The sequence below is a fragment of the Leucoraja erinacea genome, chromosome 18 (assembly GCF_028641065.1).
Source record: "Leucoraja erinacea ecotype New England chromosome 18, Leri_hhj_1, whole genome shotgun sequence".
Lineage (NCBI taxonomy): Eukaryota > Metazoa > Chordata > Chondrichthyes > Rajiformes > Rajidae > Leucoraja > Leucoraja erinaceus.
Window position 1 is genome coordinate 12,254,561 of NC_073394.1, and position 25,162 is coordinate 12,279,722.

The window sequence follows — 25,162 nt, forward strand, 5'->3', positions numbered from 1 at the left end:
CAAACGTGAGAAATGAAATGCAGAGGAAGGTCTGAAGAAGGGTTCTGACCCAAAACGTCACCTAGATGCCATAGTCTCTGAATAAAAGGACGTACCTTTACAAAGGAGACGAGGAGGCATTTCCAGAGTCAGAGGGTGGTGAATCTGTGGAATTCTTTGCCATAGAAGGCTGTGGAGGCCAAGTCAATTGATATTTTTAAGATGGCGATTAATAGATTCTTGATTAGTACGGGTATCAGGGGTTATGGGGAGAAGACAGGAGACAGGCATTAGGAGGAAGAGAGCCATGATTGAATGACAGAGTAAACTTGATGGGCCGAATGGCCCAATTCTGCTCTTGTGACATGAACTTGTGAATTTATTCCAGATTTGCTGCCTGACCCGTTGATTTACTCTAGCACATTGAGACTTACCCGCTGTCATCGCTGGCCACCATAACCCGGACCGCCAGCATGTTTGCTCCCGTCCCGCCCAGCGCACGCCCACTCTCCTGGCCAGGGGGGGTCGCAGGGAGGTCCACATGTCCGGGAGCTCGCTTAGACCTCTTGGTGCCGACAGACGCGGAGCGGACCAGAGACACTGTGGAAGGAGTGAGAAGAATGTGGTTGTCAATAAACATCCGAGGTAGCATCTCCCGCACCCTCCACCTCCACGGGCAGGGGGGCACCACCACCCGCAGCTTCCCCTCCAACCGGTAACCAAAGCTGCGCTCAGTCCGCCAATGCCTGCTGGCTCGCCAGTTTAGTTTAATTTAGAGATACAGCGCGGAAACAGGCCCTTATTCCACCTAGTGCACACCGGCCAGTGACCCCCATACACTAACACTATCCCACACACACTAGAGACATTTTGCAATTACACCAAGCCAATTAACCTACAAACCTGTACGTCTTTGGAGTGTGGGAGGAAACCGAAGCTCCCGGAGAAAACCCACACAGGTCACGGGGAGAATGTACAAACTCCGTGTAGACAGCACCCTAGCTCAGGATCGAACCCGGGTCCCTGGCGCTGTAAGGCAACAACTCTACCACTGTGCCACCCACGGTCCTGGTTGCCCCATGGTCCCGGTTGCTAACCAGTTTAAATCCCCATCCCATACTGACCATTCTGTCCTGGGCCTCCTCCATTGCCTGAATGAGGTCACACGCAAATTGAAGCAACAACGCCTCATATTCCGCTTGGGCAGCTTGCACCCCAGCGGCATGAACATTAAATTCCCCAATGTCTTGTAATAACCCATCAGCACTCCTTCCTCTCCCCCAACTCCCCCCACCCCGCCCCCAGCACAATAAGCACACATTTCTCCCACCACCCCAGCAACCTTGCTCTTTTCCCCCATCTCTGTTCATTCCTCTCCCATCCTAGTCCCTCATTTCCCTTTTATCCCGTTCCTCTGGTTTCTATTTTGCGCAATCCTCTTCTCGCCCCCTTATTTGACACTCTCGTCTCCTCATCACCCCCAGCCTCTGTCATTTACTCCACCCATCTGCTAAAAAAACCCCCACCACTCACCTGTATGCACCTATCACTCGCCAGATTTTTCCCCAACCCCACTTCTCCGTTCCAGCGCTCTCCTCCCTTCTCCATTAAGTCTCATCGACATCGGTGTGGGCGTATTTGCCCAAAATGGCAGATATTCTTCTCCAGTGAATTTTTTGACAACAGGCAAATTTTTTGACAATACAGAGTTCCCTCAGTGCTGCCCCTCCCACAGTGGTGCGCTCCCCCAACAGGGAGAGGGGGGTGGGGGGAGGGAAAAGTGATGGATGGATGCATGTGAGGTGGGTGATGGGCAGATGAGTGGAGTAAGTAACCACTAAGGTTTAAGGTGAGAACATTGAATGAGAACCTGAGAGACACCTTTTCACACAGAGGGCGGTGGGCACATGGGACAAGTAACCAGAGGGAGTAGTTGAGGCCTGTACCATAACAACATTAAAAAAAAAATTTCAACAGGTACATGGACAGGAAATGTCTAGTGGGATATGTACGAGGGGGGGGGTAAATGAGACTAGCTCAGGTAGACATCTTGGTCAGCATGGACGTGAAGGGTCTCGACCCGAAACGTCACCCATTCCTTCTCTCCAGAGATGCTGCCTGCCCCGCTGAGTTATTGCAGCATGTTGTGTCTACCTTGGGCTGAAGGGACTGTTTTCATGCTGTATAACTCTCTAACTCCATGACTGTATTACATTACGTTCTTGATCTGGTCAGCTAGGCCGGCACGGTGATGCAGCTGTGGAGTTGTTGCCTCATTCCGGTTTCCTCTCACACTCCAAAGACGTACAGGTTTGGAGGTTTAATTGGCTTCGGTAAAATTGTAAATTGACCCTGGTGTGCGTGTGTGTAGGATAGTGTTGTTGTGCAGGGATTGCTGGTCGGTGCGGACTCGGTGGGCCACAAGTGCCGGCTTCACACTGTATCTTCAAACTAGATTAAACTAAAAGCTGGGATCTTACTAAAGGCCTGTGTGCCTAATCTGGCTTTTAATGTTTGATAATCATTCCTCTTGTTCTTCTAATACTTTGACCACCCCAACACAGGTTGCCATGCTCATGGACATGAAGCTCTCGAAGCCCCTCCCGAAATTCTCCACCCCTGTCTCTCCCCTTGTAAAATGCCACTTCAGCCCCATCACTCCGATCAACTCTCTCTTCCCAAAACAAGAGGAATGTAGAAGATGGCGCCCAGGCCAGGTGGCTTGCTGGTCCCAGAAGTGGATCTGTAATTATGCATTACAACCACACAGCTCTTTTGCACCCATATGTTGGTGGCCTTGCCGAGGCAGCGTGAAGTGTAGATGGGAGTCGATGGAAGGGAGGTTGGTTTGCGTGATGGTCTGGGCTACCCCCACAATCTCTGCAATTTCTTGTGGTCTTGGATGGAGCTGTTCCCAAACTGTGCTGAGATGGATCCCGTAAAAATGCTGTTAATTGAATGCCTGCCAAGAACTAAAAACTGCAGGAATGAAATGTGCTGAATAAATACTTGTGATAAGCCAGAGAAACATTGCCCTTGGCCTTGAGATGATCCAGTTTCTCTGGGGACTGGCGAGAGTGCAGACAAAATTTGGGATGTGCCTGGATGGAATGGTTTAACTTAAGAGGGGAGACTGGATAGGCTGAGTTTGTTTTCTTTGGAGCAGAGGAGGTTGAGGGGGATCTGGGAGAGGGTGGGGGGGGGGGGGGGGGGGGGGGGGTCGGTAAGGTAGAATTTAGTTTAGTTTAGAGATACAGCGCAGAAACAGGCCCTTCGACTCACTGAGTCAGCACCAACCAGCGATCCCTGCACACTAACACTGTCGACACACACAAGGGGCAATTTACAATTATACCAAGCCAATTAGCTTACAAACCAGTACGTCTTTGGAGTGTGGGAGGAAAGCGAAGATCCGAAGAAGAAGCGGAGAAAACCCACGCAGGTCACGGGGAGAACGTACAAAGTCTTGTACAGACAGCATCCGTCGTCAGGATCGAACCCGGGTCTCTGGCGCTGTAAAAAGGCAGCAACTCTACCGCTGCGCCACCATGCTGCCCAGATAGTAGAAAACTTCTCTCCATGTCAGATGTGTGTAACCTAGGGATCATAGCACTAAACGATGTTACCTTTGTCCTGTATCTGTACACTGTTGATGGGTTGATTGTAATCATGTGTTGTCTTTCTGCTGACTGGATAGCGGGCAACAAAAAAAAGCTGTTCACTGTACCCTGTACTGTACACATGACAACATACTAAACTAGAATAGATTCAGAGACATGGAGTCACATTGCACGCAAGCTTTACCTTTGGCCCAGCTTGTCCATTCCAACCTCAATGCCCTATTTGCCTGTAGCAGGCCCATACCCCACTGAAACCATTCATATCCATGTAGCCATCCAAACTTCAAAGTGACAGAGGATTGAAGTGAAAAGGGCCTCAGATAAGGAGGAGTGAAATGTAAAGGCTGAGGGAGAAGGAGAGAAGGAGACTGGGCAGAGGGGAAAGAGGGAGGATAAGAGGGAAATGGGGGACATTAGAAGGATGAGGGGATCTTATTGAAATATATAAGATTATAAAGGGTTTGGACACGCAAGAGGCAGGAAACATGTTCCCGATGTTGGGGGAGTCCAGAACCAGGGGCCACAGTTTAAGAATAAGGGGTAAGCCATTTATAACGGAGCCGAAAGGAAACACTTTTTCACACAGAGAGTTGTGAGTCTGTGGAATTCTCTGTCTCAGAGGGCGGTGGAGGCAGGTTCTCTGGATACTTTCAAGAGAGAGTTAAATAGGGCTCTTAAAGATAGCGGAGTCAGGGGATATGGGGAGAAGGCAGGAACGGGGTACTGATTGGGGATGATCAGCCATGATCACATTGAATGGCGGTGCTGGCTCGAAGGGCCAAATGGCCTACTCCTGCACCTATTGTCTATTGTCTAACTTGGAAATGGAGAAGAGCAGATGGAATAGGAGCAGGGTGACTGGGCTGGTGGAAGTTGGTGGGAGAAAAGTGTCTACATGGGGTGGGGGCGGCTTAGTGAAAGGAGAGGGGTGCACAATGTGTTGCGATTCTTTAGTTTAGTTTAGTTATACAGCGTGGAAACAGGCCCTTCAGCCCACTGAGTCTGCGCCGACCGTCAATCCCCGCACATCAACACTATTCTACACACACTTGGGACAATTTACAATTTTACCAAAGCCAATCAACCTACAAACCTGCACGTCTTTGGAATGTGGGAGGAAACCGGAAATCCTGGAGAAAACCCACGCAGGTCACGGGGAGAATGTAGAACGTAGACAGCGCCCGTAGACAGGATGGAACCCAGGTCTCTGACGCTGCAAGGCAGCAACTCCTCCGCTGAGTCACTCAGCGGCAAAAACAATCGGTTTACAAGGTTAATTCCCGGGATGGCGGGACTGTCATATGCTGAGAGAATGGAGCGGCTGGGCTTGTACACTCTGGAGTTTAGAAGGAAGAGAGGGGATCTCATTGAAACATATAAGATTGTTAAGGGTTTGGACACGCTAGAGGCAGGAAACATGTTCCTGATGTTGGGGGAGTCCAGAACCAGGGGCCACAGTTTAACAATAAGGGGTAGGCCATTTAGAACGGAGACGAGGAAACACTATTTCTCACAGAGTGGTGAGTCTGTGGAATTCTCTACCTCAGAGGGCGGTGAAGATGGGTTCTCTGGACGCTTTCAATAGAGAGCTAGATAGGGCTCTTAAAGATAGCGGAGTCAGGGGGTATGGGGAGAAGGCAGGAACGGGGTACTGATTGGGGATGATCAGCCATGCTCACATTGAATCGCAGTGCTGGCTAGAAGGGCTGAATGGCCTACTCCTGCACCTATTGTCTATTGACTCTTTAACAAGGGTTGTAGTCCCTAGCACTTGCCGTGACCTCTGACCTCCAAGGTCCCAAGTGTTTCAACAGCCACTAATAATTGAGGTCATTAATGCACCGTAAGAAACACAGAAGCACAAACGCTTGAACGTTCGTGCCAACAAACTCAGGAAAGACTTCTTCCCCTCTGTTATCAGACAACTGAGTCATACAGCGTGGAAACAGGACCTTCAGTCCAACCTGCCCACACCAACCAACATGTCCCATCTACACTAGTCCCACCTACCTGCATTTGCCCATATCCCTCCAAACCTGTCCTATCCATGATGTATCTATCTAACTGCTTCTTAAGTGTTGCGATAGTCCCTGCCTCAACTACCTCCTCCAGCAGCTCATTATACCCACCACCCTCTGTGTAAAAAAGTTTTGTAATGTTCTGTACTGTTTGTTGGTGTTCTGTGTAAATTTGTGTTTATAACTTGAAAACCAAAAATAAAGTTATTAATAATAAAAAATAATAATAAAAAACGTACCCCTCAGGTTCGTATTAAATCTTTCCCCCCCACCTCCCCTTTCACCTTAAACTATGTCCTCAGCTTCTAGATTCATCTACTCTGTGCGTTTACCCAATCTATTCCACTCATGATTTTCTACATCCACAAGCTAGAGTGAAATCCGATCTTCCAACCTACCTCATACAGACATCGCACTTTTTCTGTAGCTGTAAAAACGATAGCGCTGCAACACTTTATTCTGCACCTTAGTACTTTTCTCTTTACACTACCTGTTGTATTGTGTATGACTTGAGTGTACTCATGTATGGTATTAAAAGAAAGAGCATAGCAAAGCACAGGGTAGGTATGTGCCCTTCAGCCCACAATGTCCATGCTGAACATGACACAAGACAAACTAATCTCGTCCACATGTGTGATCAATACCCCCTCCATTCCCCGCCTATCTAAACACCTGTTAAACATCACTATCATATCTGCCTCCACCACCAACCCTGGCAGCGCATTCAAGGAACTTACTCTCCATGTAAAAATCTTGCCCCACACAGCTCCTTGCAACTTTGCCCCTGTCGCCTTCAAGCTATGTCCTCTAGTCGTCCCCCTCTCATGTCAAGCTTTCGCATCATTTGCCCGACAGGATTGAGGAGAAGAAGAAATGGCCGGGTTATGAGTGGTCCTTGATTATGTTGGCTGCTTCTCTGGCAGTGTAGTGTAGATAGAGTCAATGGTGGGGCAGTGCGGTCCGTGTGATGAACTGGTCTACATCTACAACATTAGTTTAGTTTAGAGACACAGCGCAGAAACGCCTTTCGGCCCACCGAGTCGGTGCCGGCCAGCGATCACACCGTACACTAGCACTATCGTAACTCACTCCGGGGACAATGTACAATTTTTACCGACGTGAATTTGCCTACAAACCCGTACGTCTTTGGCATGGGTGAGGAAATCGGAGCGCCCGGAGAAAACCCACACAGGTTACAGGGAAAACGTGCAAACTCCGTACAGACAGCACCCGTAGCCGGGGTCCAACCCGGGTCTCTGGCGCTGTGAGGCAGCAACTCACCCGCTACGCCACCTTGCAGTTGAGTGAGAGTGGCAGGGAGAAGGGTGGTCGGGGGGGGGAGGGGAAGAAAGGTGTGTACTTGAGGTGGGGGGGGGGGGGGGGAGCTGGGTCAATGTGATGGGGAGGGGGGGGGGGGGGGGAGCTGGGTCAATGTGATGGAGTTTGAGGGTGGAGGGGGGGGGGGGGTGGGGACTGGTTAATGGCTCCTAGGTTAGAGAGCCTAGAGCGGTCAGCTTGAACCCATTCACACTCGCCACCTCCCTCCCTCAGGATTTACAAATTGTTCCATGTTACCCTTTCCATTGGGCAGCTGTTCACCAGCTAGAGCCGATAAGCTGAATTGTTCCTGACAATGGGTTGTTTTGGTCCCAGCTTGTATCAGAATGTTTGCAGAACAACTTGTTCAAGCGAGCACAGCAAGTTTACCATTGCACTGCTCCCAGGGGGGTGGTTACAGTGAAGGTGGATGGGGCAGGGGTGAGTGGGGCAGTGTGCGTTGTGTCCATGTTTCTGAGTCAAAGTCAACATCAGCGAATGTAAACATCCATTCCACCGCCTTTCTTTATCTCCCACTCCCTCCCCACCCCCTCATCCCCTCCCTCACCCTCGCCCTCATTCTCCATCTCCCACTCACTCCCCACCCCCTCTCTCATCCCTTCTCCCTCTTACATTCTTTCCCTCGATCTTGTATTGTCTTTCTGCTGACTAGAGCACTAACAAAAGCTCTTCAATGTAACAATAAACTAAACTCACTCCCTGCCCCCTTACATCCCTTCTTTTTTACACACACCCTGTTTCTCTCTCAGTCACTCCCACACCCTTTCAATCAATCACGTGGTTACTCGGTTTCAGTCTGTCAGTCTCTTTTTCTCCCTCTCAATCCATCTCTCTCTCTCTCTCTCTCTCTCTCTCTCTCTCTCTCTCTCTCTCTCACACACACACACAGTCACTTAGTCTCCATCTCTCTAAATCTTTCTCTCTCTAGATCTCACACACCTGTATCAGTCTCTCAGTTTCTCACACATTCAGACACGTAATCTGTCTCTGTCATTCTCTCCCTCTCTTTCATACACATACTCCCTCTCTATCTCTCTCATTCCCTCTCTCTTTCTCTCTCTGACCCTCTGAAACACACTCTCTCTCTCTCTCTCCCCCTCTCTAATTCTATCTTTCTTTCTTTCTCTCTCTCGCTCTGCCTCCCTGACCCTCTCACACACCCTGTCCCTTATTGTCTCATTATTTCCCCACCCCCTTCTTTTTCTCTGTCTCTCTCACACAATATCTCTCACTTCCTTCCTCTTTCTTGCTGTCCACATCTCTTGCATTGACATTTATTTTACATAGTTGAGATTCCATACATTCACCGATTTGTTTGCTTAAATTAAAAAATAGATGTCCTCACATTCTTTGCAGTGCAGTCATGGACAAGTGTATTTCCTTCTCGTTGATCTGAAAATGCTGCTGGTTTTGGTGGACACGTGAGTGCCGCGTTGAGGGGTGCTGCTCTATATCAGGGGCTGCTCTGCTGTAGCTCATTGTAAACCAAGGCCTTGTCTCTCCTAAGATAGACACAAAACGTTGGAGTAACTCAGCGGGTCAGGCAGCATCTCTGGAGATATGGATTAGGTGACGTGTCGGGTCGAGACCCTTCTTCAGACTGAGAGTCAGGGGAGAGGGGAACATTTTCATACCTCTAGTTTCCCTCTTCCATGACTCTCAGTCTGAAGAAAGGTCTCGACCCAAAACGTCACCTTTTCATTTTCTTCAGATAAGCTGCCTGACCCTCTGAGTTACTCCAGCATTTTGTGTCTAACTTCAGTTTATACCAGCATCTGCAGTTCCTTCCCACACACCTTGCCTCTGCTCCTGGGAGAATGACAGCTTCTCCTGACTCGAGAATCACGGAGGAATTCTTCTTGACCACCTGGTCAATATTTATAACACAATTAAAAAACCCAGCCATGGGAATGGATAGGGGTGAATACACTGCACTGTCTTTTATCCCTAGAGTAGAGGAATCATGAACTGGAGGACATAGTTTTAGGGTGAGAGGGGAAAGATTTAATACGAACACGAGGGGGCAACTATTTCACACAGGTGGGTATATGACCCATATGCTGGAGTAACTCAGAGGGTCAGGCAGCATCTCTGGAGACAAGGAATGGGTGACGTTTTGGGTCGAGAACGTTTAAGAGGCAACTGTGCAGGTACTGTAGGCTTTAGAGATACAGCGTGGAAACAGGACCTTCGGCCCATCGAGTCCACACCGACCAGCGACCCCCGTACACTAACACTATGCTACACACTAGGGACAATTTACAATTTTTACTAATTAACCTACAAACATCTACGTCTTTGCAGTGTGGGAGGAAACCGGAACATCCAGTCACAGGGAGAACGTACAAACACCAGACAGACAGCACCTGTCAGGATGGAAGCTGGGTCTCTATAGGGCAGCAACTCTACCGCTGCCCCACTGTGCTTCCCTCAAGGAGCAGAGCAGAGCAGAAAGGGCCATGAAGTTAATGCAGGCATGGGTTGATAGGCATGATGGCTGGCCTAAGCATGATGGGCCGAAGAGCCTGTTTCTTTGCTGTACATCTCTGACTTTAACTGCATTAAGACTGTGTTTTCTATAGGGTTAAGAGAGAACTGTAAAGTTTCCGCTAGTGAGCACAAGGCTGCCAAGTGTATTGAATTGTCCTATGTACCAGCAATGAAATGCTGCAGCTTAACATGCCTGTTAATGCGATGACACACAGAAAAATATATGATTGATGATCAATCATGCAACTGATTAATAACAGCAATGTTATGGTAACCATAATAGTACTAAACCAAAGTCTGTAATGCATCAAAGATACAAGTCATTGGAGATGGGCCAGTGGGGTCATGCACTTTACATCCCTGAACTGAATTAACATTCCACAGCCATGATCACATTGAATGATGGTGCTGGTTCGAAGGGCCAAAATGGCCTACTCCTGCACCTATTGCCTATAGATCATTATTACTGAGGCTGGTGTTGTGTAGTGTTCAAGAGTTGTCAGGAAGAAGCCGTTCTTGAACCTGGTGGATACAGATACTTGAGGCTTGTCAGGCCTTTAAGGAATGTGTGGTGTGACTAACTCCTCTCTGGCTTGCTGCATCTTTTGTAGAGGGTTCCAAATAGTTTGCAAATAAATGTCTTTAGTGCAAGAACTCACACTCTCCGATTGGAGGGTCAGGGCCAGTGAGTTCATGCACTTTACATCACTGAACTGAATTAAAATTCCCCAGTTACTGTGGTGAGATTTGAACTCGCGTCTCATGATCAATGGACCAGGCCCCTGGATGATCTGTGCTGTGGTTAACTTATTGCATGGGAATGCAGAGGGTTGGACTGACTCGAGTTCAAATCCCACCTTGGCGTGTCTGGAATTTTGATGTCAGTCAATAAAGCTGCTGCTCCTAACGATAACCAGGAAAACCAGGCCGTCATAAACACCCACCTGGCTCACTGAAGGAGTTTCGGAGAAGGGACCCTGACATCCAAGCCCCAATCTGGCTCTGTGTTTCATTTAGTTTAGTTTAGAGATACGACACAGGAACAGCATGGCCGCGCCGATCAGCGATCCACGCACACTATCCTACACACAGGGGACAATTTACAATTTTACCAAGCCAATTAACCTACCAACCTCTACGTCTTTGGAGTGTAGGAGGAAACCGAAACACCTGTGGGGAAAACCCACGCAATCATAGGGAGAATGTACGAACTCCATACACACAGCACCCAGAGTCAGGATCGAACCCAGGTCTCTGGCGCTGTGAGACTGCAACACTACCGATGCACCAATGTGTAGCCCTTAAAAAGACATTTTAAAAGACATTTGGGCATATATATATATATTAAAAGACATTTTAAAAGACATTTGGGCATATATATATACATATATGCCCAAATGTCTTTTAAAATGTCTTTTTAAGGGCTACACATATATATATATATCGATAGGAAGGGTTTAGAATGATATGGGGCAAATGGAACTAACCCAGTTAGTCAGATGGGATTGCATGGACAAGGTGGGCCAAACAGCCTGTTTCCGTGCTGTACAGCTCTACACTTCCCTTTGACTCCCCTGTTCAGGGTTGTCTAGGGATGGTTGGTAATTACTTGTATAGATCTACACATCCCAAAAAATGAATAAATAAAAAACTGGACACTGCCAGCATATGGACAGTACAACATTCATGCCTTAGGACATGCATTGTCCATTCTCTCTGTGACCACACGGGCAACCTCCAGGTGCTTCAGTTTCCACCCACATCCCACAGACAGGTGTTAGCGTAGATACTGCATTCACTTATCAAGTACAGGAGTATAGAACAAACTGAGATTTGGGAGCAAATCCTTCAAGCCTAGTCTATCATTCTTCAAGGACATGGCTGATGGCTGATCGACCACCTCAGGATTACCACCTTTCTTGAACGTCAGGTACTTTGGGCGATAGATAAGGTAAATGCACAGAGTAGGTGAATCGAGAACCAAAGGTGAGAAGGGAAAGATGTAATAGTAACCCAAAGCCAACTTTTCCCGCACAGAGCGTAGAGCGTAGATGGAACCAGCTGCTAGTGAGGTCAATGTAGCAGGTAAAATCAACATTTAAATGACATTTGGACAGATATACAGATGGAATATGGGCCAAACGTGGGAAGTTTGGGACTAGCGTAGATGGGGCATCTTAGCCTGCATGGGTATGTTGGGCTGAAGGGCCTGTTTCTGTTCTGAGTGACTCTATGACTCTACTGACCTTGTCATCATCGAGGGATCTGTGTATAGGAGGCACTACCCCAAAGACCCATACCATGACTCAAAGACCCTTTACCATCAGATCCAAGAACAGCTTCTTCCCAACAACCAACAGACTCTTGAACGCCACTCAACACTAATCTCAGTCATTATGATTTTCTATTGACCATGTCTATGGTTGCACGATGGACTTTAGCTTTGCACTATCATAGTTCCCTGGTATTATAGTTATTAATTTATTGTATTATTGATTGTTACTTTTTATTTCTGCGTAATTGCATTTACATTTACAGGCCTGTAAAGCTGCAACAAGTAAGAATTTCATCATTCCATTCCTGGTATATATGACAATTAAACGCTCTAAATTCTTGACAATATCTCCGTGGTTCTCCTGCAAGTGATGAAGCTTCCCCTTACTGCAGTTCTGAAAGGACGTCTCCATATTCTGAGGCTGTTATCTCGGAGTAAATCTCACCAACAACGTTTCCTGGACCACCTATTTTGAAGCAGTGGCCAAGATACTACACCAACACCTCGACTTTCTCAGAAGGCTAAGGAAGTTTGGCGTGTCCCCAACAACTCTCACCAACTTCTACAGATGCGCCGTAGAAAGCCTATTATCGGGACGCATCGCAGCATGGTTTGGGAACAGCTCCATCCAAGACCGCAAAAAAAAAATTGCAGAGGATTTTGGACATTGTCCAGACCATCACGCAAACCAACCTCCCTTCTATTGACTCCATTTATACCTCACGCTGCCTCCGGCAAGGCCAGCAGCATCATCAAGGGCAAATCACACCACAGTCACTCACTCTTCTCCCCTCTCCCATCAGGCAAGAGGTACACGTGTGAAAACGCACACCTCCAGATTCAGGGACGGTTTCTTCCCAGCTGTTATCAGGCAACTGAACTATCCTACCAACAACTAGAGGGTAGTCCTGAACTACTATCGACCTCATTGGAGACCCTCGGATTATCCTTGATCAGACTTTACTAGCTTTAACTCGCACTAAATGTTATTCACGTTATTCCCATTATCATGTATCTGTACATCGTGGATGGCTCGATTGTAATCATGCATTGTCTTTCCGCTGACTGGTTAGCGCACAACAAAAGCTTTTCACTGTTCCTCGGTACTCTTGACAATAAACTAAACTCAAACTCAAACCTAGTAAGAAAGAACTGCAGATGCTGCTAAAATCGAAGGTAGACTCAAAATGTTGGAGTAACTCAGCGGGTCAAGCAGCATCTCAGGAGAGAAGGAATGGGTGACCTTTCTCGACCCAAAACGTCACCCATGCCTTCCCTCCAGAGATGCCAATCGACCCGCTGAGTTACTCCAGCATTCTGTGTCTACCTTCAAACTCAAACCTAAACTGCTCAGCCAGTGGAGGAGAGACCCATCCCTGTATCCATCCTGTCCAGACATTCTACAGACACCCCCAAAACACGTCCTACTGGATCAGGGGCAGGAACACATGTACAGTGGCCTCTCCAATCCAGAGGGGCGCCTCGCTGTTGGGAATGGCATCTCTCTGGCTGAATGGAGAAGATCTGATGGCCACAATCGCAGAGGGTTTTCCACAGTCTCCTGGATAATGGTTGCACCTCACTCAACCTCAGACTACCTGGCCACAATTGCATTATTCTGATGGATTTTGCTATATACAAATTGGCCTCTGTATATCCTAGATAGTCACATAGTGCTGGAGTAACTCAGCGGGTCAGGCAACATCTCTGGAGAAATGGAACCCTTCAAGGGTTCCAACCCAAAACATCGCCTATTCCTTTTCTCCAGAGATGATGCCTGACCTGCTGAGTTACTCCAGCACTTTGTGTCTATCTTCAGTATAAACCAGCTTCTGAAGTTCGTTCCTACACACTCTGTATACCCTAGGTGCTCAAAGTGTATCAAAGATGCTCAGTTATCTGTGTTGACTTTGGATGGTCTGGGCGTTCCTGAATTGTCAATATTGTCGACAGGGAAAATATTCCCACAGATTATCATGGAAGAGGAGGGAAGTAAGTATCAGACTGCTGGCTTCCTCGACTCTCGAGACTGGTCCCAGCCAAGGAGCAGGGGACAGGTTAGATGCCAGGGTTGTGGTCAAAAACACCAACATAAAATTATGTTAAAAAGATAGTTGGGCAGGTACATGGATAGGAAAGGTTCAGAGGGATATGGGCCAAAACCAGGCAAATGGGACTAGTTTAAGGCAGCACAGCGGTAGAGTTGCTTCCTTGCAATGCCAGAGACCCAGGTTCGATCCTGACTACGGGTGATGTCTGTCTAAGAGATTAACGGCATCATGTTCGGCACAGCTTGTGGGACAAAGATCCTCTTCCTGTGCCATATTTGCTTACATTCTAATCCATTATCTACATTTTGCTTTTGATTTTTGGAAGATTATCTTGTTGCAATCTGGAACACTGCTTGGCAGGTTGATGGCATGGGTCCAACAACAACCTTCAGAGGGGAATGGGGAAAATACACCACGTTTCAGGGGCAGGGCATAGTAGTGGCTGGGGTGCCTTTCACAGGGCAGGTACCCTCTACTCTTGCCCCCCCCCAGGGTAGAGCAGGGACAAAGCTACAGAACACTGAATCTGCTTTGCAGAAAGCTCCCCGAGCCCGCCAACACAAGATGCAAAGGTTCGGGAAGAGAAGTCCCCTTGAGAAGCAAGAGGTTGAGAGGTCGGAACCAGGAAAGTTGTTCACCAGAGGCTGACGGGGTGTAGTGTGCAGACCGAGATCCCAGCACTGAGGTCACCTGGAACAGGAGGGAAGATGCAAGGTTAATAACAACAGGTCCACGGGTCACTGTTGTTAGAAGACACGAGTGAGCATGGCCAATTACAATCGAGGGGAAGAGAGCTGAGATTCAGTTGTGACTGAAGATAGCCACAAAATGCTGGAGCAACTCAGCGGGTCAGGCAGTATCTCTGGAGAAAAAGGAAAGATGACCTTTCGGGTCAGGACCCTTGTTTATTCAGAAGGATTAAAGAAGGATCCCGATCCAAAACGTTACCTATCCTTTTTCTCCAGAGATGCTGCCTGACCTGATGAGGTACTCCTGCACTTTGTGTCTATCTTTGGTATAAACCAGCATCAGCAGTTGTATGTTTCCACGTTGCAGTTGTGACTGGATAGGAAACAAACTGGACACGAAGCTGTGATCTTTACTGGGGAGCTCTGCTGATGACAGGATATAAGGGTGATGAATGGGTTGTGTTGCTGGTATCGTCTACCTGTCCACTACATTTGTCGCACTACTTTAAATGCTCATTCACCTGTTCTGTCACCACAGGCACAGTGTTGTTGAGGGAAGGACCACCAGGATTTTGATGAATGAAGACCAAGTTATGATGAATGGCCGTCGATATTTTTTAGTTTAGTTTTCAGTTCAGAGATACTGCGCGGAAACAGGCCCTTCGGCCCACCAGGTCCGCGCCGACCAGTGATCCCTGCACATTAACACTATTCTACACCCACTAGGGACAATTTTTACATTTACCAAGCCAATATACCTACAAACCTGTACGTCTTTGGAGCTTGGGAGGAAACCGAAGATCTCGGAAAAAAGCCACGCAGGTCACAGGGAAAACGTACAAACTCCGTACAGACAGCACCCTTGGTCGGGATCGAACCCGGGTCTCCGGCGCTGCATTCGCTGTAAGGCAGCAGCTCTACCGCTGCGCCACCGTGACTGCCCCAAGTTTCCAAGTCTCACTCAGAGGAATACCTGGTGCTCCGATGTGCTTGATGGCTGTGGGAGAGGTGGTGGGTTTGTGAGATACTTCCTGATTAGCCTGGGTCAGCTACCGCAGGTCAATGCTACTGGATGGGGATTTGTAATTCAGGATGAATCTCAGCACACTGGTCTCCATGTACCACTGAGAATTCCAACTCGCTTCCTTGTTTGATAGCGAAACACAAACTGCTGGAGGAACTCAGTAGGTCAGGCAGAACTTGGCACATCCAGATTCAGGGACAGTTTCTTCCCACCAGTTATCAGGCCACTGAACCATTCTATCAACAACTAGAGAGCAGTCCTGAGCTACTGTCTACCTCATTGGAGACATTAGGACTATTTTTAATTGGACTTTACTGGACTTTATCTTGCACTAAAAGCTATTTCCTTTAATTCCCTTTATCATGTATGTGTACCTGTGGCTATATCTGTGGTCGGCTCTATTGTAATCATGTATTGTCTTTCTGCTGACAGGAGGGAAAGTAGAGGTATGAGAAGATTCAGAAGGTCCTCAGGTGCTGCCTGACCTGCTGAATTCCTCCTGCCCTTCGTGTTTTGCTTGCTATTCTAGCATTTGTAGTTCCTTGTGTCTCCCTGTACGATCGCTAAGTTTAGCTGCGAACATCGTTTGACATTTAAACAATTATCAAGTCACAACTGAATCATGGGCAAGATTCCCCTGATCCATTACATTTTTTGAACAGCGAGGAAACCCCTCACTAGTTTCCAGTAGAGTATTGGGTTTACAATCGAGAGCTCACTTGTGGCTTTTGGAGGGGAATTCACAGGGGAACACCTTCAGGAAAGAAAGAAAGAGGAAACAGGAGGTACTTTACAAAGCATCTATTTTAATTTAACATTTGCTTACAGCTTTTGGGTTTCATAAATAATAACATTGACCATGGCGTGCACAGTACAGCACTGATTGTGAGAAAAATACACATTTCTGGAAAAAAAGGTAGCATAAACATTTTTTCTTAATTGTATTCTGCTATGAAATAGGAACCCGTCTGTTAAAAACCTTTTTTTTTTCAGATGGGTTGGGATTAAAATATCCTTTGATTCTCATCCTTTAAAGATATGTGGACTCTGTAATAGAAGATAGAGGAGAGAGAGAGAGTATAGAGTGTGCAGACTGAGAGTGGGAGCAGGTTTGACTTATAAATCACAAAGTGCACTTGCAGATCATGCAGTTCTGGGTCGATTTGCTTGGTTAATGGGCCATCGGATGATGCAAGCCTTTTCAATCTGTTAGCACACAGCCTTCCTTATTAAATCCACTAAAACAACAAGGTTTCTTTTCACACACAGACATAGTTGGGCCAGAAATGTTACTCAAAGATGGATTTACACGGGAAATACCTCTTTGTTAAGTCGGGAGGGAAAACAAATTTGGGGGAAACAGATGAGGCCCTCGCTCGTGTCTCCTCAGTGCCCCTTGCTCCCCCTCCCCCTAGTCGGGAGTTGCGGGGTACAAAATAAATCCCATGGCTGACCATCCCACAGTGGGGATTCAAAGAGGGGTCCAGAAACAATGAGTAACATGGAGGGGGGGGAAACATTTTAAATTTTGTTTACAAATTCACTTTGTCAAATCCAATGTATATATTTAGCATCACTTTTTTTTTTTACAAAATAAAGTTACTTCAGTTTTAGTAAATTTAAGGTAAAGAAATAAAAGAATCTTGCATCATGCTAATATTAGTTTCACGACTCATCACAGGAAGAATAATAGCATGCTTCAAAGAATTAAAATATCGGAAGAATATTGGAAAGATAAGGGTTTAACTTCATTAGCAGGTGATGTAACTGGATAGTTCGCCGCTAATTAAACTGTGAGAGGGCAGTTTATTGGAAAAGGAGTCGTTTTCAAAGCTATTGTTCTTTTCTCTGCTCTCGGAGTTCGGAGGGGGGAAGGAAGTTTATTATTTGTTATTTGTGGGTTTGGGGCCACAACGGGTTTAGGGAACAGTGAGAATGGGCGCATTTTCAACGCGAGGCTTGGCATGCGGTGTTACTGGCATTGACCAAGGCACGGCCAAAGGAAGGCAGCTCATTGCAGAAGGAGACGAAGCAGATAGCAGGCGGCGGGTGAAAGTGAGGGGGGGGGGAGAGAGTGAGAGACCACCAACTAAATGCACGGTCACATAAACACAGGACATGGAGAACAGAACTCTGGCTTATGGTTTACAGATTATCAACATGACTACACCAGCCCCATTCACTGCAAGGCTCCTGATATGGTTTTTTTGCCCAAATCGAAATGCGTTCTGGTCCTAACAGAGGGGGTCAAAGCCCGCCTGCTCCCCCCCCCCCCCCATCGATGCTACTCTTGGCCCCGCACCTCAGCGGGATCAAGTTCATGGCAGTTTTGAGTTCGGCCCAGACAGGTTGACGCACAAAACACCGGCACAAATGAAAATACTGATCAAGTTTTCTCTCAGTAGACTTTGCAAACAAGGGTTAAAACAATCGCACTGACCTCAAGGCCACGGTCAGTTAAAAAAAAACACATCCCTGGCGTCTGGCGTGCGGAGAGGGGTGGGGGGGGGGCATCAGAACGCTCGCTTCGTACAAAGCAATGCATTCATGTTAAAATTGTTGGCCACAGTCTGGCTGCTGGGCGACGTTGTGGAGTTCCCTACTCACAGAGCTAAAACTCAGCCTAAAACTCACTGACTGTGGCCTGGGACTGCCGAGGCTCAGGCCTGACTGTCTGTGCCTGTGGGCAGGGGAGAAGGTGAGGGTGAGGATGGGGAGGGGGAAAGCTGCAGTGTCAATACTCAGTGGAGCACCCTGAACAGCATCAGGTGCTTTCAGTGTAGTGCCGGCTGCTTTGGCCCATAACTCACTCCACAACGAGCCACTGGAGACTGAACTTTATCCTAACTTAAGATAGACACAGAGTGCTGGAGTAACTCCACGGGTCAGGTAGCATCTCTGGAGGGAAAAAAAGCCTTTGAAGTGATAGGCACAAAGTGCTGGAATAATCCGGTGGGTCAGGAATCAGCTCTGGAGAATAAGGATGGGTAATGTTTCGGGTCGGGGTCCTTCATCAGACAGAAAGTCGAGGGGAGGTAGGGGGGAGGGGGGGGGAATCTTCCTCCAGAGATGCTGCCCGACCCGCTGAACAACTCCAATGCTTTGTGTCTATCGTCGGTGTAAACCAACATCTGCAGTTCTTTGTTTCTGCACTTCACTTGTGAGTGGATGGGAAACACACTGGGCAAGAAGCTCCGATCTGATCACGTCATCCTAACTTAATTGTTCAACAATCGACCTACCATTGGTTTCAAGGAAGCAAAATGCAGCGTGTTTTAAATCTACATCTCATGTCATGGATCCAAAAAAACAAATATTTTCCTGCTTTGTCTTTCTTAAAACAAATCCCTGTATAAAAATGTAAACAGTTTAAAGCAGAACAATATAAATTTTTAATTTGTGTAAAAAAAAAAAACCCCCCGAAGAGTTGTTCTTTTGGTAACGTTAGCCCAAACATTAGCGGCCTGTTTGTAAACCTATATTGCATAAACCCTTCAGTGTACCTGATAGACTGGTTATCAATAGTCCGCACCCGGAAGTAGTTATTAGCTCGAAGTTTAATAAAAAATAATAATAAATAGCTTGATTGCCACCACCCTGTATGTTGCCTGCCACTAAGTGCAGGGGGTTTTCAATGCGTTTTGAGGCCTATGATACTGTGGAGCCATTCACTGAGATGTGACAGAGATGAACCTCCTTCCTGGCACATGTGTAGCAGGACCTCAAACTGCACCAAGAGCAGGGGGACAGTCAGACTCAGCAGCTCGTACAGGTAGGCGTAGTCATAGGCGTTGTTGTGGAAGTGAGAGCCGGCGGCATACAGAACACCATGCATCCAGCTAGACAGTTGCCCTGGAGCAGCGAGCAACAGCCTGGACACCCGCACAGGCCAGCGGAGCACTCTCCGCGGCCAGGGAGGCACGGTACCTGGGGACGCCTCGGCTGCGGCGCCGGCAGCCTGGGCGCACTCGCTGCTGGTCACCGCCTCGCCGTCGGATGAAGTCGTCGATCCCGCTTCACCCTGTGGGGGGAGAGGGAGAGCAAAGCGGGGCCATTAGTAACTCGGTGTGTTGTTGCCGTTTTAGAGATACACGTGGAAATAGACCCGTAGGCAGACACAAAAAGTTGGAGTAACTCAGTCAGTTTAGAGATACAGATAGGAGGTTGAAATAGGTCCTACGGGTGCTGTCTGTGCTCAGCTTGTGCATTCACCTTGTGACCGCGTGGGTTTTCTCCTGGTGCTCTGGGTTCTTCCCATACTCCGAAGAGTGTACAAGTTTGCAGGTTGGGGTAACTCAGCGGGTCAGGCAGCATCTCTGGCGAAAAGGAATAGGTGATGTTTCGGTTCCAGACCCTTCTTCAGACCCTTCAGGCAACTGAACCATCCTTCCACAACGAGAGCGCGCTCCAACCTACCCCTTCAACTATGATCGGACTTTATCTTGCACTAAACGTTATTCCGTCATGTATCTGTGCACTGTGAATGGCTCAATTTTAACCAAGTATTGTCTTTCTGGTGACAGGTTAGCACACAACAAAAGCTTTTCACTGTACCTCGAAGCAAATGGCAATAAAATAAAAACTAAAAGACTAAACTAAACTAAGTCCATGCCAACCAGCGATCACCGCATGCATCAGTACCATCCTATCCACTAGGAACAATTTGCTATTTTCTCCGAAGCCTGTCTAAAGAAGGATCTCAGCCTGACACGTCACCTATTTCTTTTCTCCAGAGATGCTGCCTGACCGGCTGAGTTACTCCCAACTTGTACGTCTTTGAAGTGTGGGAGGAAACCAGAGCACCCAGAGAAAACCCACGCGGTCACAAGGAGAATGTACAAACTATGTACAAACAGCACCCGTGTGACCTATTTCAAAGTTGCATCTCTAAACTAAACTAAGACACAGAGTGCTGGCGTAACTCAGCAGGTCAGCCAGCATCTCTGAAAAACATGGATATGTGATGTTTTGGTTTGAGAATCGTCAGAATTGGCTACCAATTGTTCTATTAGTGTTTTGGTCTTGGAAGGGCACGTCCATATTTTCCAAAGAAGGGTCCTAACCCGTAACGTCACCCATCGTTTTTCTCCAGAGATGCTGCCTAGCCCGGCTGTGTTGCTCCAGCACTTGGTGTCTGTCATCCATAACTTCAATACTTCCTTACAACATGGCAAAGCCACTTGGCCCATTTTAGGTTGTGCTAGCGATAGTCAATGTGTTATGGGATTCTGCACACACCAATGCTGGGAGTAACATTGATCCTTTGCAACAAGAGCGCTCCGGTCCAGAGTGTTGGTGGCTGTTCCCGGGAGCACCGCACGCACCGGTTACAATGGCAAAAGATGGTGAGAAACGCCCTACCTTGTTGTACGTCTGTGTCGAGAGAAGGTTCCTCCGCTTTCTTGCTTTGTTATTTAATTTACAGTACGTGAAGTGAGGCTTGCAGTAGAACTTCCCTGAAGGAAGAAGGAAGAAGGGATCAGACTATTACATTCAGAAGAGATTAGTACGGGTGTCAGGGGTTATGGGGAGAAGACAGGAGAATGGGGTTAGGAGGGAGAGAGAGATCAGCCATGATTGAATTGCGGGGTAAACTTGATGGACCGAATGGCCTAATTCTTCTCCTATCACTTATGACCTTATGAACCATTGAGTGAACAATACAGAACCTACCATACGCATAAAACACAGAAGGCCACCCTTATGGCCTCCTATCACATGTACTTATGGTTCACCAAAAAGGTTAGGCTTGAGTTATAAGGACAGGTTGGAGAGTCTGGAACTTTTTTCTTTAGAGTGCAGGAGCCCGAGGGCTGACCTTACCGAGGTGTACAAGATCATGGATAGAGGGGAATAGACAGCCAGTAATGTCCAGGATCAGGAACAGCTTCTTCCCGGCAGCCATCAGGCTATTAAACACTACAACCTACAGGTTCTGAACTAAGACGTGGGGGCATTGGTTTTGTCTTTGTGCACTTTTTTTAGTGTGTGTGTGTGTGTGTGTGTGTGTGTGTGTGTGTGTGTGTGTGTGTGTGTGTGTGTGTGTGTGTGTGTGTGTGTGTGTGTGTGTGTGTGTGCGCACACGCGCACACACACACACACACACACACACACACACACACACACACACACACACACACACACAACCTTTTTTCTCATTTAATATATTGCTTAGTGTACTATGTTTACATATTCTGTTGTGCTGCTACAAGTAAGAGTTTCATTGTTCTATCTGAGACATGTGACAATAAAACACTCTTGACTTAAGGTAGCCAAGGTGTTGAAGACTGTGTGATGTGCAACACTCTGACTAACCCATCTGCTCTGTGCCCATCCAAGGAACATTTCATTCAGTGTGCGGGTAGGGCCTCGGTGACTCCTCGACATGGTGAGGAGCCTCTTTCATGAATATGAACCTAAGGGACAACGTTTTCCACACAGAGGGTGGTGGGGATATGGAATGAGCTGCCAGAGGAAGTAGTTGAGGCAGGTACTGCAACAACATTTAACACACAATTGGACTGGTACAAGGATGGGAGAGGTTTGGAGGGATATGAACCAAACATGCGCAAATGGACGGGTTTAGATGGGTCATCGTGGTCAGCAGGGATGTGGGGCCGAAGGGCCTGCATCTGTGCTGCATAACAGCCCTGCCAGGAATGGAATAATTGGTGTATTTGCATTCCCTCTGTACCAAGCATTTCATTTCGTAACAGGGCTTGACATTTACAATAATCGGTTGCGGACCCTGTTGCAATATTCAAAGGGGCTGCTCCTTGCCTTCTGGCTGTACTTGACACCCACCATCCTCATCTTTGGACGCCCCGTGCTTAGGGGAGAGGGTAGGGGTGAAGATGTCCTGGTTGGGTTGCTCCTAGGCCTGGCCAAGCTGGCCATCCGCCAGTCACAGTGCCAGGCGGAAGAGGGCTCTGCCCGAGCCGGCTGCCTGCCCCTTTTTCCTGGGTAACGTCCGTGCCCGGGTGGTACTAGAGAGGGACTACGCGCTGTCCACGGGCGCCCTGGGGGATTTCGGGCACTACTGGCCATGGCGGGAAAGGAATGTATCCCTAATAAGGATGGGGAAATAGTTATTTAAGAATATTTGTTTTACTTGTACTGTGTTCTGAAATATTTAGTATTGTGAATAGTAGTGTATATACTTGAATACATCTATTTTTGGTTAATAGTTTGGTTAAAAAATACAAATTTAAAAAACTTGCAGCGCTCCCTCAGTACTGCCCCTCCTCACAGTTTAGACAGGCCTGGCCCCTGCTCCTCACACATAGACAGGCCTGGCCCCTGCTCCTCACACAGTTTAGACAGGCCTGGCCAGAGCACCTTCTTGTCAGCCAAGGCGTTGGCTATTTGGACGAAGGCTTGGTAGCAAAATTTGCGGATGATTTGAAAATAGGTGGAGAGGAAAGGTGGTGTAGAGAAAGCAGGGACTCTGCAGACGTAGTTGGACAGGTTAGGAGAGTGGGCAGAGAAGTGGCAGGTTAACCTATGATGAGCGTTTGTCGGCACTGGGCTTTTACTCGCTGGAGTTTAGAAGAATGAGGGGGGGGGAAGTGGGGGGGACCGCATTGAAACATACAGAATAGTGAAAGGCTTGGATAGAGTGGATGCGGGGAGGATGTTTCCACTCGTGGGAGATCTAGCAATAGCCTCAGAATTAAATGACGTTCTTTTAGGAAGGAGACGAGGATAAATTTCTTTAGTCGGAGGGTAGTGAATCTGTGGAATTGTTTGCCACAGAAGGCTGCGGAGGCCGTTAGTGGATATTTTTAAGGCAGAGATAGATAGATTCTTGAATTGTACAGGTGACAGATTATGGGGAGAATGCAGGAGGGAGAGATAGATCAGCCATGATTGAATGGCGGAGTACACTCGATGGGCCGAATGGCCTAATTCTATTATTCCTTATGACCGTATAATTACCTTCCTCCACGCTGAAGGCGTAGGCACCAAGCCGCAGTGTGGTCGCACAGAACTCACACTTGAAACACTCGCGGTGGAAGAACTTCCCGTCTGCGCTCAGTCGCTCCATGACGTAAACCCGCTTCTTGCAGAAATAGCAGATGTCGCTGCCACCCAGGTTCTGGGGGAAGTCTTTCTTCATTGACCCCTGCCGAAGAAAAGCCCGCCTGGTAATTACAATCCGTGCTCTGTGGATGTTCACTTACATCCCAGCGGTATGAACATTGACTTCTCTAACTTGCTTTCCCTCTCTCTCCATCCCTCCCCCATCCCAGTTCTCCGACCAGTTTGACTGTCCTCCTGATTACATTTTATTTTGTATGCCTCGTTGTCACCCTCCCCTCACTAACAGCGATCTATTCTGCTTTTTCCTTGACCTTCATCCCCTTAGATCTGTCATTTTCAAACCCTGCCCTTCTAAATCATTATCTCCCCCCTGACTCTTAGTCTGAAGAAGGAACTTGACCCAAAACAACACCCATTCCTTCTCTCCAGAGATGCTGCCTCACCCGCTGAGTTACTCCAGCATTTGGTGTCCGTCTCCATCGATGTGCCATTCGCACTTCCCTATAACCAAACCATAGCCTCATCTCTGATCCATCACCAAGGCTCCGTGGCAAATGTACGGCACTGCGTCAGGGAACCTGAGGCCCAAAGGCCGGCAAACATCGGCATTCACCAGTAGTTGTCACCAGGAGAGCCCGGCCACAGTCAGCTCCCACTACACCATTACCAAAGAATACATACATCTCAGTGAAAATTAATTCATGTTGTCATTGAAAACATACAAGCAGGCCGACCCTGCATCGTCGCCAGGACAACGGGCCTTCATGACACAAAATGCTGAAGTAACCCAGCGGGACAGGCAGCATCTTTGGAGAGGAGGAATGGGTGACGTTTCGGGTTGAGACCCTTCTTCACCCGAAATGTCACCCATTCCTTCTCTCCAGAGATGCTGCCAGTCCCGCTGAGTTACTCCAGCATTTTGTGTCTATCTTCAGTTTAAACCAGTTTCTGCAGTTCCTTCCTACACACAATGGCCCTTCATGGTCAGGTCAAGAACCCTGCACTTACAACAACTGGGGCTTGAAAATGGCAGCAAACTGGCGATTCTGTATACTGACTCAGTGTACTACAGCTGTATACTTGTACTGTATCTGAGTTGCTTATCTAAGATGTATCTAAGTGCTTATGTACAGTGATACTTGCACTGAACTGTATACAAAAATGAATTTCACTGAACCTGTGACAAAGTACCCGACCACACCATACCAGTGCAGCACAGAAAGCCCACAATATCTGTGGTGAAAACTATACCAAGATAAACTAATCTCCTCTGTGGTTACTTGAAGTAATCAATACTAAAACACTGTTGGGCTGTCAGCTGACCAGGCAAAATATGTGCTGTTCCTCCAATTTATGTTTGGCCTCACTCTGACAGTAGAGGCCCAGGGCAGGAAAGCCAGTGTGGGAATGGGAATGGGAGTTAAAGCGTCTGGCAACTGGGAGATCACATAGGTCAAGGCGGACTTACAACCCAGGGAATGAACATTGATTTCTCCAAGTTCAAGTAAACCTTTCATCCCCTCTCTACCCTTCCTTCCCCCACACTAGTCATCGTACTAGTTTCGCTGTTGTCCTCTTGAGTTCCACTGTCTGTCTAACGTGATCATCTATCCCACAGCCAACAATGGACCATTG

The 25,162-nt window shown here is 47.6% G+C and overlaps 1 protein-coding gene across 3 annotated transcripts in view; it reads right to left on the reverse strand.

The window, feature by feature from the left end:
- LOC129705655 (F-actin-monooxygenase MICAL2-like) overlaps positions 1-25,162 on the reverse strand; it is a 131,059-nt gene that overhangs the window by 41,389 nt on the left and 64,508 nt on the right. For 2 of the 3 annotated variants that reach the window (XM_055649332.1, XM_055649333.1), the window contains 4 exons: positions 23,423-23,609; positions 20,846-20,940; positions 19,412-19,505; positions 414-579 (listed from right to left, as the gene is read on the reverse strand). In XM_055649332.1, the coding sequence (XP_055505307.1) occupies positions 414-579; positions 19,412-19,505; positions 20,846-20,940; positions 23,423-23,609 (542 nt within the window). Of the gene's footprint in view, positions 1-413; positions 580-16,270; positions 16,532-19,411; positions 19,506-20,845; positions 20,941-23,422; positions 23,610-25,162 lie in introns of those variants that run through there. The other variant, XM_055649334.1, reaches the window with a different exon arrangement.